The 14,370-nt window shown below is 41.0% G+C and overlaps 1 protein-coding gene across 2 annotated transcripts in view; it reads left to right on the forward strand.

Moving 5' to 3' along the window:
• The window catches only part of pard3ba (par-3 family cell polarity regulator beta a), a 133,467-nt gene that overhangs the window by 38,915 nt on the left and 80,182 nt on the right, over positions 1-14,370 (forward strand). For both annotated transcript variants that reach the window (XM_028007345.1, XM_028007346.1), the window contains exons 5-10: positions 1,399-1,484; positions 5,352-5,438; positions 5,555-5,680; positions 6,343-6,800; positions 8,536-8,675; positions 8,853-8,981. In XM_028007345.1, the coding sequence (XP_027863146.1) occupies positions 1,399-1,484; positions 5,352-5,438; positions 5,555-5,680; positions 6,343-6,800; positions 8,536-8,675; positions 8,853-8,981 (1,026 nt within the window). The remainder of the gene's footprint in view (positions 1-1,398; positions 1,485-5,351; positions 5,439-5,554; positions 5,681-6,342; positions 6,801-8,535; positions 8,676-8,852; positions 8,982-14,370) is intronic.

The following is a 14,370-nucleotide window of genomic DNA, read 5'->3' on the forward strand; positions in this document are numbered from 1 at the left end:
TTTTCTTAAATTCTTTCACACTATCATCATTAGTCATTCTTGCATTAGTTCGGTGGGGAGTACTGCATAAAATAATCTCCTCATTTTCTGTTACCTTAAATAAATAAAACATTGTGAGTGTGACCCCTAATCATTTTTATCTATTTAGTGAGACACTGTTAGATTTTACAAGTTGCTTATCAGCTCAGTTCCACTTTAAAAGATGCAGCCATCGTTATTGGAGCTCAAACTGATGGTAGTGAGATGGCTGGCTGAGCACAGCAGGGATTATGGGACTGCTGTTGTCACATCTAAATAAACTGGAGTGACCACCCTGAAAACTTTGAAGTGATCCTTTAATGTTGAAGCAGATTTTAGTTACAACACGCTCACCCTTTAACATGTTGCGTTGCACTATGCACATATTTTCCTACAAGATGTACAATAACAGCATGTGTGACTCAGTGACATACGTTCACCTGCACATCTACTGTGTTTTGAGACGCTAACGCGTTCTCCTGCGGGAGAAGAAGTTCCCGTGCGCTTCATCTAATGTTGATGCGGGGAAGATGCGCAGTAACAATGGAGCCTCCAGCTCATCTTCCTGCCCCCGCACACACTCATTGTCGGGTAATCTCGCACTGCCCAGATAAGTGGGTCAGCATTTGTGCAGGCAACATATGCTTTTGAATTCATAAATGTGAGATTTAAAAAAAATCAAATGTTTTCCGCTCTGCAGAGTTGATGTGTGACTGTATTACTGGCAGTGGATGCATGCGTGGGTGCGCATGCGACTCATAAAAGCGTATATGTTTATTGTGAGGCAGCGAGGGTCCACTGGGAAGCTGGGTGTGGTGGAAGCGGGGGGGTTGCTAAGGAGTCGGCTGGTGGGCGGGAGCTTTTTAGTCATTAGAAATGGTGACACAATGAAAGTGACAAGGCAGAAGGAACTAATTGCACCCCTCTTGTTTTTAGTGACGGGGGACAACTCCTAGGTCCCACTCAGTGGCTGCATTCGTGCAACAGTTCGATGTCGTCTCTGTCTTTTTCCTCTTTGTGGATTTCTCTCTCCTTCCTTTTCTCGGTTTGTCCCGGGGTTGTTGATTTGGCTTAAAAATAGAGCACTGCCTGACACGGGGCAGGGATGAATGGAGGAGGGGGAGGGAGAGGTAGATGGATGGACATACAGTAGATAGAGTGAAGCAGGGGCAGCGCGCGTCATTGGAGCTGAGAGTCCGGCCGTCATTCTCTCTCCTGTATCTGCAAAGGTGATTGATGGCAGAATTTGATTGTTTCGCTAATTATTGTTGGGCCTTCTTCTGAAAGCTCTGTGGCTGCTGCTTGTTTAGCCTAAAGGCTGGAAACGGGTTATGTTTATATCATGCTAACTTTGATCATCTCTTTTTTTGTGTGTTGAAGGAGATCAACAATGTACTGAAGGGAGCCCTGGAGAGACTGAACACGGAGAACCCCCCACCCAAAACGATGAACCAGGTTAACTTCAGGTAAGGTGTTTTATGTCGGGACCATCCAGTAGCTGGTGGGAGTAATGGGAGACAGACTAGGATTAGCACTAATGTCTTTGTTTGACAGCCTGACACTCTGGCTGGATTAAACCGTCTCATGGATGACAGTCGACTGTGGATGTGTCTCATTAGGTTGCTGTGGGTACAATAGAGTTTATGTGGGCGTGATTAGAAGTAAAAGATGATTCTTTCACCACTCTGACTCGAGTTTTGTCATACTATTAATGTTGCTTAACGTACTACAGGCAGATTATTTTTTATTGTATTGAGCCTTACTCAATGCAGGTTCCTAATCAGTCTAGAAAAGACTGGAAATGTTTAAAATTTTATTTTCCAGATCTGGAGAAGTTTGGAAAAACTTATAGAAAGTAGAAATGTTTGGATTCACAGAATCCATTCCCTAGTAAATGTCTAAAACATCCATCTATCCATCCATCTGATTATCCATCCCTTCAATTGTCCATCCGTCCATTCATCATCCGATTGTTCAGTTATTCAATTTCTTCTCCATCTGATTGTCCGTCTGTCCATCCACAAATTCATCCATGTTAGTGTTGTGGATAAAATGGTCTGAACAAATCTAAAATTTTGAGCACAAAAAGTACCTTAAAACTAGATTTGAGCACACAAGTGATTAGTAACATTTACACAGCCAGAGGAGTTAATTTTCATAGGAGTTGCTTAAATTAAACTAAACACTTGCATTCCCTCCTGTAGGCTTGTAGGTATTTTTTGGATTAAAAAAATAAGATATAATATATAGGTACAAAAAGTATTGAGTCTACCACCACTCATTTATATTTTGTTTGTGATTGGGCAGAGCTTTTCATAAATAAAGTAATTATGATCTGTATTTGTCAAAGTTTTTCCTTAGACATGAATCTTTTAAGTGCTCAGTGTCTGTGTATGCCTATTAGGAGAATGAAATGGTATTGATCTGCGCAGATCTTCGTCTCTCTTGAAGTCATGTCCTCAGTTCTCTCTCTTTTTTTTTGTCCACCTCAAATCTGCTTCAACACATCGTTTGCACATCCTCTGCATCCGATCAGCGCGGCTCTCTTAAAAATAACTGGAGGGAATCACAGGTGCTCAGAGGAGGACGTGCCTGAAGTGGCAGATGGTGATTTTTCAGTGTTTTACAGTACAGTGGTGTCTTGACAGCACTGTGATACAATGGAGGCACGCCTGTCAAAGCTGGTTTGCCATGGTAACAGATGGCTGGCAGTTGAAGAAAGCACAGTAAGCAACCAGGGGGACACTTCATCCAGGGTCCAGGCTGCAGGTTTGCTCACTCTGCCTCCATATATGTAGAGGAAGTCAACCAAAAGTGGGAGCTCCATCTGTCTCCCAGCTCCTTTCAGCCCCCCACCACCCCACTGGAATGCCTGTGTTTGTTTATGTTCGTGTCGGTGGGATGCTAAAATGGGTGAGCGGAGCTACTCTGCATATTAGAGTGCAGCGCTAACGAGCGACTGCTGCCTCTGATGAGCTTGTTTGTGCAGCAGTTTGTTTTTAATGCGAACGGAAATGGGCTGAAGCTGCTTGTGTGTGTGTGTGTGTGTTGGTTTTTCTCATTCCGTCACACACACACACACACACTCCAGTAAAATGCATTTACGTGATTCAGACAGCAATCGTGTACTCGTGTGTCATCCCAACCTGGCCTGATTGTGTATCACATCTAAAAAGAAAAAAGTTAATTAAAGCCGTTCTTTTGTTGTCGTGTGTAATTCTAATGCAAGCGTGTTCTCTAATGGAAGGAAATGTGATGCATGTGTGTACATGTGACTTTTCAATTTAGAGGAATGTGACTGATGGTGTTTGTAAGCGTGCAGTAGATGTGGCAATAAGAATGCAAATGAGATGTGTGTGTGTGTGTGTGGATTTGTGAGTACAGTATGTGTGTGACCCTGGCGGAGGTTAACGAGAGCCGGTTGACAGTGACAGAGGAGCGGCTTATAATGATCCCAGCTAGACCTTGGGCCTGTGTACGAAACACATAAACCTTGAACTTGAGTGTTTTTTTTTCTTTCTCTGTTGTGTTTTTTTAACCCAAACAGACAGCTTCTTTTTGTTTGCATTGCAGCTTTGAGAAACGTCGGTGGGAAATCTCCATGGGGAAAACGCACTCCTCCATCTCCAACTGCTCCCTTTGAACTATTTTTATAGCTCTCTTTAGGTTGAAGGAGAAGGAAAATGCTTGACTTCATCAAACATGTTTGCCTTCTGCAGGACAGCTCTCAATCCCTCTCTCCAGCTTACAGTTGATACCTTAGTGGGAGATTTTTCCCTCAGCTTTGTTCCTACGCTACTACAAGCAGTAGAAGTTGCCCCCACTGACCATAATTTTGCTGCAGGCTTAAAACTTGTACTGACTTGTTCCTTTGTTCAGCTGCATTTTATATAAAAAACACATCACTTTTACCAAAGGTTTGTGCTAGAAAAAATATTTTTCAGCTCAGATTTATTTCTACATTTTTGCTTTTTTTGTGAGGTGGCAATATGCAGTGGATGAAATGCAATAAAAAAAACCCTGAAAATGTTGTAGTTAGCAATTTGTTGATCTAGATTCATAATATGGAATCTCAAAATGCTTGCTCACAATATTGGTAAGGGTATTGTATTTAAAGTGTCAGATAATACATATCAATAATATATTTCAGCAGTTGGATTATCTGCTTTCTGTCCATCACCAAAACATTTGCAGATGATCTGTAAAAACTATGATCTGAAATGGCTTATCCTCAGTGTGACACTGCTAAAGATTGACCGTTTTTGCAGATTGAGCTTTATTGCCGCGCAATTAGCCGAATGTACATTCCTGACATGTTTTACTCAAAAATAAATGTGCAAATGAATGACTTTGAAATGGAAAACTATCAAGATAATGCCTATTAATGTGATTCTAGCATCAATTAGTCTCATTAACTAAATGATCTGCCTTAATTACAATGAATGTTAAAGAGATTCACACCAGCTTCCTAAAAACGCAGCATTTTGTTCTCCACTAGTTTTGATTAATTAAAAAAAAAAAAAAAACTGAGCACTTTACTAAAGTTACTGCTCTGTCTGACACTCCATGACACATAAATGTACTCCTTTATGCATAATAATCTTTTTGAATAAATCGTGCTATTTGGTTCCTCTAGACTTTACTGCATGTCTCTATATTAGCTTCTGGAGAGAAAAATCAAACAGATTTAATAACCTTTTTTATGCACCTTATTGATATTTAAGGTGGCAATATGCAGTGGATAAAATGCAATAAAAACACCCTGCAAATATTGATCTTAATGTATTAAAATGGAGCTTAATTTCATCCTGCAAATACCAATCTAATATTGCTTTCTGGTTGACAGAAAGGCTCTATAGATGTCTCTTCATAGATCAGACAGAAATGTCGCCATCCCTCCCCGCCCAATATCACAAGCCACCATCTTCCTGCTGATCTGCCCTGCTATTGTCCTTGTTTATCTCCTTCTAAAAAGCAACGGTTCAGGACTGAGCGGAGATTATTAGAGGAAGAGATTCTGTTTCATCTCGATCTGCTTCCCTGTCCGTCTCCTTTTTATCTCCCGCTCCTCTCTTTTGTCCAGCAGCTAGATTGGGTAGTCGAGAAGCAGCCAGATAAGAGGTGAAGTAGCCAGCTGAGTCCCAGTCACACAAACACACACACAATAACGTTTGGCAGGACTATCTGTAAGCTAATTTGTATCCCTATCTTTGTAGCCTGGAGGAAAATGCAAATGAGTTTTGAAGAGCTTGCAGAGAGCCGAGTGTATTTAGGTTTGTCTGCACCATATTGAGAGCGTCGTGATTTATTCCCTCTTTCTTTTTTCTTGGCAGTACTCTTACAAGGAGGGTTGAGGTCCCAGGTGACCGGGCCCCCCTGGGTATCCATGTGGTCCCCTACTGCTCTTCCCTAAGTGGACGGTGAGGCTGACTCATGTTGGGATAGCCAGATGGCAGTGTTTACATATAAATAAGCAGAAAAAATATACTTATCAGCATTCTATCTTGTGTGTTTGCCTCTGAAAACATATTGCCAGACCTCTGGGCCTCCATATTAAAGGCATTGAGGAAAACAGCCGCTCTAAGAGGGACAATCTCTTCAAGGAGGATGAATGCATTGTCCAAATCAACGACACGCTGCTGCAAGACAAAACCTTCGCACAGTAAGCAACAAAGGATGTGGATGAGACGCAGTGTGTGTCAGCTAAATGTTAAATCGGGGTCGTACTAACACCATATTTGAATGATAACTTGATCGGTGCTCTTGAGACACATTTCAGTCAGGCTGTAAAAGCAGTAACATTTCAAAGAATTTATGTCTTTTAATAAGGCAATCCAGTTCAAATCTATAGCTACATCTAACTGTGTAAAACATTTATTTGTATTGTCCTAAATAAGAGATTAATTTATGTGGAAATCAACAGATAAAATCCACCAAATGGGATGAAACTCCTGAGCGAGAAGAGAATCAGGATGTGTAAAACAGAAAAAAAAGTCTATGTGGAAGTTGGGAGGATTAAAAATGTATAGCATGTGGTGGGACCAGATTACTCATAGTGAGTTCCAGTATGTTGATCACTTCATAGCTTGTATATAATGAGCAAACAAGAACTTGAAGGCAAACATGAATTATATAAACCCTGCTGTGCCATCTGCCCAAAGCCTGCTGTGTGCAACTACGCTGACGTGCCACGTCTCTCATCTGTTTATTTTTTCCCACAAGGCTTTAATAAAAATCTTGAGTTGTTTATTTGATGCCTTATTGTGTCAAACGAGATAAGCAAAAATCAAAACCTAAAGATAAATAAACTTTTTCTGTCAATAGGTCTCAGGAGGTGTTCCGTCAAGCCATGTCGTCTCCTACTGTGCGACTGGAGGTTCTGCCTGTAGGCAGCAAGCCTCGCTATGAGAAGACCTTGATCGGCCAGCTCTTCACTGGCGACGACAAAGATTCCCCTGTAAAGGTCAGGAGTCCGAAAGTACTCCGTCCTCCGGCCGAGATTCAAACCGAAACCAAACTGACCCAAAAAGTGGAGCTGAAGCAGCCAGACCCACGACCCAAGACTCCAGAGCCAGCTCCGCAGAACACACTGCCACTTCAGCCCCAATATGGGTCTTTGGAGAGAGCTTCACCCACACCTCCAGCTCAGACAGCGAGCTCTTCCCCTCCACCCAGGACCCGCAGCCAGAGCCCGCTGGCCAACAAGAGTCCTGCTGTACCCGGGCTTTCTAACCTCACAAACAAGAAGGGTGGCAAGAGGATAAAAATTGACCTGAGGAAAGGTATGTCTCATATTAAATCTGCTCAAAGTGATATCTTACTCCAGTTTAATTAGTCCAGTCAAGAATAAGATAAACTTGTGCTGACTTAAGCCCAACGTAGTTGCCAAAATGAGGCTGCAGTCGTAGCAAGCACTGTTTTTTCCTAACTTTTAAACTGATACGTTAGCGTTAAACGTTTTTAATACAGAATCTGATTATTATTTACACATGAAATGGAGGTAGAAGGCTGTGTGCACCAGGGATCTTTCTTTGAGAGACATGTAAAGCATCTCTTGTCCAGAGGAATGGTCTAATTAAAAAGATGTATCAGTGTTAAAAGTACAAATGTTATAGCGGTTTTTGTAATCAATTTCTTTATTTTCTTTATAAGAAAATGCTTCGCATGTTCATACAAGAAGATCAGTGCTGATTTACTACCTCCAATCTTCATTTTGTGTTTAGTCATTGGCTTCTGTGTAAATAACCTACCAATGAAAAATATTTGTAAAACCGTTTGCAGAAACCAGTATGTTTGAGGCATTTAAGGATGCAGTGGTTCCTGGTGTTCTTGGAGGTTAAGGACCACAACAAGCCAGTAGATAAAACAGTCTTTAAAATGCCTTAAAAGTCTTAAATGTTAGTTGGTGGAACTTGCAGAAACTCTGGATTATGAAACATACTACAGTGTATTTAATTCTCCATTCTGGTGATGGCAAACAAAGAGGTTCTTAAAAGTCTTTTTCTAACAACATTCAGTGTTTTGTGTTGTTAAAAAGTAAACAGATTGAAAAGATAACCGAAGAACATATACACACACATTCTCACCACAGATATCCAGGGCAAAGCAGATGAGTGGATAGAAGAAATTGAGCTTCAGCTGAAAGCTCTATTCACTACTGTTTTGTTGTTAACTTCTTTTACTCCATCCCATTTCTTTCCCCTTTTTCCATTTACCTGTTCTTTGTTTGATTTGTTTTTCCTCTCCCTTGTCTCCCTCTATCCCTTTTCACCTGACGTAAGATCAGAGCAGGGGATATTATTTGGTTTCTAACACCCTCTCCCTCGGCGACGCCGTCTTTCTCTCCGTGATTGGCAGGCGGGGAGGTTTAGGTGCGCTAATGTAGGGCAGGCAGAGGCTTAGCTTGGAGAGCAGATAGCATCGCTCACCGTCTTTAGTATGCCACGGCGGCTTTGCTTTCCCACACACACACAACCTGACGCAGAGCGTGGCACATTTCACTCATGGCTTGGGGCTTGTGGGGCCGTGAAGGAGCGAGAGGGTGGAGGCTCATGGTGGTGTGTGGGTGTGTGTGTGGGGAGGCTCTACCACACACAAGTCGACATAAACTCTTGAAATCTTTGTCCAAATCACATCCCAGCGGATGGAAGTCAGAAAAGGGTCTTCCGTCCCTCTCCACGCCTCTCTTCCATCTCCTCCCTTTTCCTCCCTTCATCAGCCAGCGATCGGCCTGCTCACACGTGAAATTAAAGGCAGAGGCTGTCTAATCCAGCTAGGGGAGAAGCCTTTTCCCAGAGGCTCCCATGGCAGAGCCTGGCATCTAAACCCCTTAGGGAAACGGGCTCGTAAAAATAAGCTAAAGTGGATGACAATGCTAAACTCAAAGACTGTTCAGCAGAAAAAATGGGAAAATGAAAGTGAAGAAAGGGAAAATTTAATTAAGTCTTTAAATTCATAATGAAGCATCTTATTTTAGGAACATAAATTACCCTGCACTGATGTTTTGTTCCCCGCTAGGCACTGAGGGTCTGGGCTTCACCGTGGTCACCAGGGACACCGCAGTCCATGGGCCGGGGCCAATTCTGGTTAAGAACATTCTGCAACGAGGCGCAGCAATCAAAGATGGCCGCCTGCAGCCTGGAGACCGCATCCTGGAGGTAAAGCACGCATTGGGCATCAACTCTTTTATCTAGAGGATAAGAGAACAGCAAAAGTAGAGAAAATAATCACATAACTACTTTTTTAGTTTTTAAGAGATTACTTGCAAAACAACTTATATGATTGAACAAAATGACCTACTGTGTAAATATTTGCTCTTGAATGATCTCGTATAGGTGAATGGAGTGGATATGACCGGCCATACCCAGGAGGAACTGGTGGGCATACTGCGCAGCACCAAGCAGGGAGAGATGGTGTCTGTGCTGGTGTCCCGGCAGGAGGACGTCTTCCTGCCCCGAGAGCTGGTAATGGAGAGCGAAAACAACATGCATGTCCTGCTGTAGCTTCACACCGCTGCGCTTACCGATCATTCCGCATCCTGGGTGTGCTTCACGCTTCCTTCCACTCTCTCTCTTTTTCTTTTTTCTTTTTCCTTATCTTCATCTGTGAATGTTTTTATTTTTTCATGCATTTCCTTCACATTGTGCCTTTTCCCTTACTTTCTCCCAAAGGAGAAAACCTCTTCATGCCCTTTCGCCCCACACACGGACACATTCAAACCCACCCGGGCCACGCTCCGGCCTTCCTGTCCCCCTCTGGTTTGTTGACACAGAGATGGCAAAGGAAGGCACGCAGTCACGGAGGAAACACGGAGAGCGTGTCCTCACTTTTTGACATGCTCGCTGACAGTTTACCTGTTACCGCTGAGGGTGTGGAAGGTCAGCGTCGCAGGGTGACATTTAATAAATAAACACCCTTTAAAACATATATACACACACCCCTTGAAACTCTCTGGCTCACTATAAACGATGTTTTCACTTCCTCCCGCTCGTCTGTCCTCTGTGGTTATCCTGAACACTTCAAAGCTCTCTGAGTGGGACTTTGTAGTGACTGATGGATATTCACACCTACACAGACACACAATCTCCAAGTCCTTGATAAAAACTTGAACACAAGTGCTCTCTCTCTCTCTCTTTTGCTTGCTGACACACATGCACGCACAGATGAAAACACCACGTTTTTTTAAACAGCTAAGTTACTGCTTCCCAAAATAGTTTGCCCTCATTAATGGCCCGGCAGTCTTGGCATAACAAGTGCACTTTGAAGAGCCTCATTCTAACACTTGCTGGTATTTGTGCATATGAGAGAGAGATTTAAAGAGGAGTGGAGGGAGGTAGATGAGGAGAATAAGAGGAAGCTGAAGCTGCTTTTGCCCCCGTGAGATCTACCCCTCATCTTCCTTCAGCACGGTCCTCAGATTCAGAGATGTTAGGATGGGCCCCCCCAAGCACACACTGAAACACTTTTTTTTTTAATGTCACCGTATTGAAAAGTGCAAAGGATGTGGGAAGCATTACAGGGAACGATAATCGCATGCAAACACACGCCCTACTTAAAAAGATGAAAAAAAAGGACAGTTGGGCTTTAGCCCTCAAAATATGCCTAGCATACCATTTTCAAATCTGATCAATATTCAGTTCAAAATCTGTTACCAATGTACATCTAGGAAGCAGAACTTGGAAGCAGTTAAGACAATTGGTGATAGATAAGGACTTTAAGTTCATAAAATGGAGATTTATATGGCAATTTATCCAATGAGCAGAAGGAAGTCGAGAAAAATGTTTTGGAGATCTAACAAGTTTTTACCATGTGGATAAATTTAAAAGCTGCATGTATGCTATGTATTTTCATTTCTGAAATTTGAAACAATATAACTGGCATCTTTGGCTTGGACATAATCTCTGCTTGAGTTCCAACCAGCATTTTTATTCTGACACATGAGTCAAAGGTGCAAATATACACCTTGAATATGAACTGAAAAAAATGAAATATAGTTGTTTGTGTCAAACCCACAAAATACGCCATGTACTATTCTATTTTTTATTTCTGTGATCCAGTTTACAACATTCTTTTTGTCTTCAACTATACATCTCACACATTCCCAGAGATCAAAAATTCATGGTAGAACGTCAAGAGATTTTTTCCAATATAGAGATTTTTAAAAATGATGACATAGAGACCCATTTTCTATGGATCTTGTAGAAACATCATCGTTTCATGGACAAGAAACCACCACAACAGATTTTATTTCACTTCTTGCATTGTCCTGTCTGTGTTTTTATTAATCTTTAAGCCTCATAAATCTCACAGACATACTGGACAAAGATTGTTTTCAGAACAGATGAAAAATATTAGTTTTAATAAAATATTCAGAGTTGTGAAGCTGGAGTTTTGGAAAACATCCACCTTCCATTGTGTTGCCAATTATGGAGCCAAAGTTTTACTCCTCTGCCTATCCTTGTGCTCAGTATTTAGTGCCAAAATAAAAATGGCTTCTTATTCTACCTAATGATCGGCAGCTAATGGAAATGATTTTGGTGTTGCGTCATTTTGTATCCCAGAGAAACAAAGTCCCGGATTATGAATGTGAGGTTTCCGGGATGATATTAAAGTAAAATGAAACAGAAGTGCTTGGGTGCAAATAATTGTGCCATCTATTGAAAACTAATACCACTTTGCATGTTATTTTTCCCATTGTTTAAATACAGTATATTAATATCAAAAGGGTTGTATTATTCAGTTAAAGAAAAACTGCTACAACAGTCAAACATACCTTTTTAAAGGCTTCTTACTCTGTATCATTAGTGCCTGCAAATTAATTAGTGTGTGTACATTTTTTGACATCTAATAATGTAGTTTTGAGGTTGTAATATCAAGGAAAAGCACTCACAATTTGGCCATATCCCAGTCCGTATTTGTTCAACTAAATCAAGCAAATAAGCTCATTACTGTAGTTTAACATGAAGTCTCTGTTGAGATTAATGGCTTTCTCACAATGATTCGTTTTCCTTGGCTAACTTTGCTAACGCTGCTACAAATAATAAATGTGCAGCCTGAGCTAATGGAATCAATCAAGGTCTAATTTTCTCTTCTGCTGGATCATGTTTTTTTTCCGTTGCAGTCAGAGTAAATAATACCAGATAAAAACTTGAATAAATTCTGGAAAACCACATCTGAACTATGTTTAAGGGAAAGGTTTGTGCTGGTACTTGTATCCTTGACTGGTCACAGCTGGGTTAGCTTGTTATACACAGTGATTGTATTTGGTGAACTTTTACCTGTGATAACCATCAGAATCCCATATGTGATCATTTACGGTGAGATGCAGAGTTGCTTTTCCTTCTTGAAATAGTTAAATATGGTTTAAGACAACAGTTCAGTCCTCTTAGCTACTCTTCAAAATTAGAAAAATAATATATTTTTTAATTCATATAAAACAGATCCATGTTTATGGTCAGAAGTTGTGAAATGGCTTCACCAAATCAGCTGCTTGAGGAATAGCTGGAGTTAAAAACAGCCAAAAATGTCAAAATTACTAGAGACGAGGACCTACATTATCTTTTTGACATACAGATAGAAAAGTAAGGGGGAAAGCAGATAGAAAAAAAAATCTGTTTGCTAATTTAAATTGCACGCTTAGCTCTTTAAATAAAAAAGTAACATGGCTGCTAGAATCCACTCGTTTATCTTATTTTGGGGGGCCTGACACGTTTTAAAGCCAAATGTAGCTGCAGCCGCCAAGATATTTCACTCGAGACAAAAGCGGTTGCATCAGGGATGACCAGAAGACGTTCATATTAATCCTCAGAGGAAATCTGAGTGTTTGCGCAAAATTTCACAGCCAACTGTTTAGTATTTATTGGCATATTTTAGTCTGACATTTACATCTCAAAAGCTCTGCAGCAAGTGTGACTAATAAGCGATTTGACTGCACTCTTCGTCATCGAACTATAAAGATGCTTCCATTTTAACTGCTGTAGATTTTTTTTATCTTTTAGAAATCAAGTAGATTTCAGAGGAACTTTCTGAACTTGATTGATTCATTTCAGTTGTGATCTACAAGCAGATTGAATCACTGAAAGCTCTAAGCAGTCTTCTTTATTCAAATGAATAACAATAGAGCCTGTGAATTAGCCTCATTATAAGGACACAAAAGGCAGCGATTTCTTTTTTTCTTTCTTCGCCACATTCCCTTTAAGTTGTTCTCGCTGTCGAAGTAATTAAAAAGTGATAACTTCTAATCACAACTTCTTTCCTGTCAGCACTTCTGCATCTGCCTCTCTCTCATTCAACACGGCCTCTTTTGTTTCAGGTTTTTATTACGATTGGGGTTTTTGTCAAGTGGATGATGGAAGTGTTTGTGTGAGTGAATGGGGATGGTGGGGGTCAACGCGCACATGGCTGACCCTCTGATGCCAGCAAGACTGGGTCATCTCACAGGAAAGGAAGGGAGGATTCCCCTTTCATCCTCTACTTTTTATTTTTATTTCCTTCATCCTGTCAGTCTTTGAGTTATTTTTTTCACTCGCTTCTCTTTCCGCCTAAATTATCCTTCAATCTGTCTTTTTTTTCCTCTTTATTGTCATTCCTCGTCATCCTGAGGAAAAGGTGTAAAGCTGCGAAGAGGGAAGACATTAATGCGATTAATTGGCAGCTCCGTCGTCGCCGTCATGCGCGGAGAGATCTCATCTTAATTGAATGTCGCTCTCACCGCTAATCCTCAGCGCTTTGAAACCCCACATTTAGAAATCCTCACCGACAAAAGCCTCTGTGTGTAATCGCTGTGTATCATCCCCCCCTTCCTCGCATACTCCTCACCACCCACCCTGGGGTTAAAAAAAAGCTCCTTTTTGTCTTCTCATTTGGGTGTTGAAAAGGGTGGCCTCTTCTTCTGACTAAAAGGTTGTTAAAGAGCCATTGCTGAGGGCTAACGATAAATGATGAATGGAGGAGGGGTCCTGGCCACCCAATCTGCCCCCAAGGAAACTGGCATTAGGGGAGTTATTGCAGACTGTGGTTGTGTGTCTGCGAGCCACTTGGTTGTGTAAATACATGGAAATCAGTGGTAAAATACAACAAATAAGCGTTTTTGTTGTACCCCACCGTGCTCCGTTTTGGCCCTCTTCACCTTTAGTATATTTGCAGAATAACAGAATATTTTAAACCTCCCACATCGCCACCTGAATCCTCTCAAGTGTCTGTCAAGCAGGGAGGTCTTTTGAAAGCTTCTGGTTTTAAATAACGTCACCCTGAAATCCCTTGTTGATAAAAATAAGCTGTGATTGAAAGTCTCCAATTAGACTGAAGCAGAAAATAGATCCTGAGACTGTTGAGGGACTAATTTTGCCTGATTAATCTTATTTTCTTGGTATATAAAGGTATTGAGCACCATGTGAAGGTTCCTATTGTCAAAGTTAGATGGTATCAGCAAAAAGACCTGCAGAACTTTCTGTTTTCAGGAGTGATTTTTTTTTAATTGATTTTTTTATTGATGTTTGAAGTTGATCTCTGTTTTTCATTACTTGAAGGATCTGGCTTCAGACATTCTGGTCACTTTCTGTTTTTCATTAGAATATGACGAGTAGGAGCCTCAATTATGGAAGATGAAATAAAATTTTTTTTTAAAACTTGGATTTCCCAGATTTTTGCAGCCATCCTTCCATATATTCTAATCTATTGTTCATTCATCTAGTCTTTATTCACTTATCCATTATCCATCCATCCAGTATATTGTCCATCGGTTGGTCCATCTGTCCATCCATCCATCCATCCATCAATTTAATTATCCATCTGTTCATCCATCCATTCATTCATTCATCTGTCTGTAGTGTAGTAGGTCTGTACCTCATGTGT

Source organism: Xiphophorus couchianus, chromosome 22 (assembly GCF_001444195.1).
Source record: "Xiphophorus couchianus chromosome 22, X_couchianus-1.0, whole genome shotgun sequence".
In the NCBI taxonomy this organism is placed as follows: Eukaryota; Metazoa; Chordata; class Actinopteri; order Cyprinodontiformes; family Poeciliidae; genus Xiphophorus; species Xiphophorus couchianus.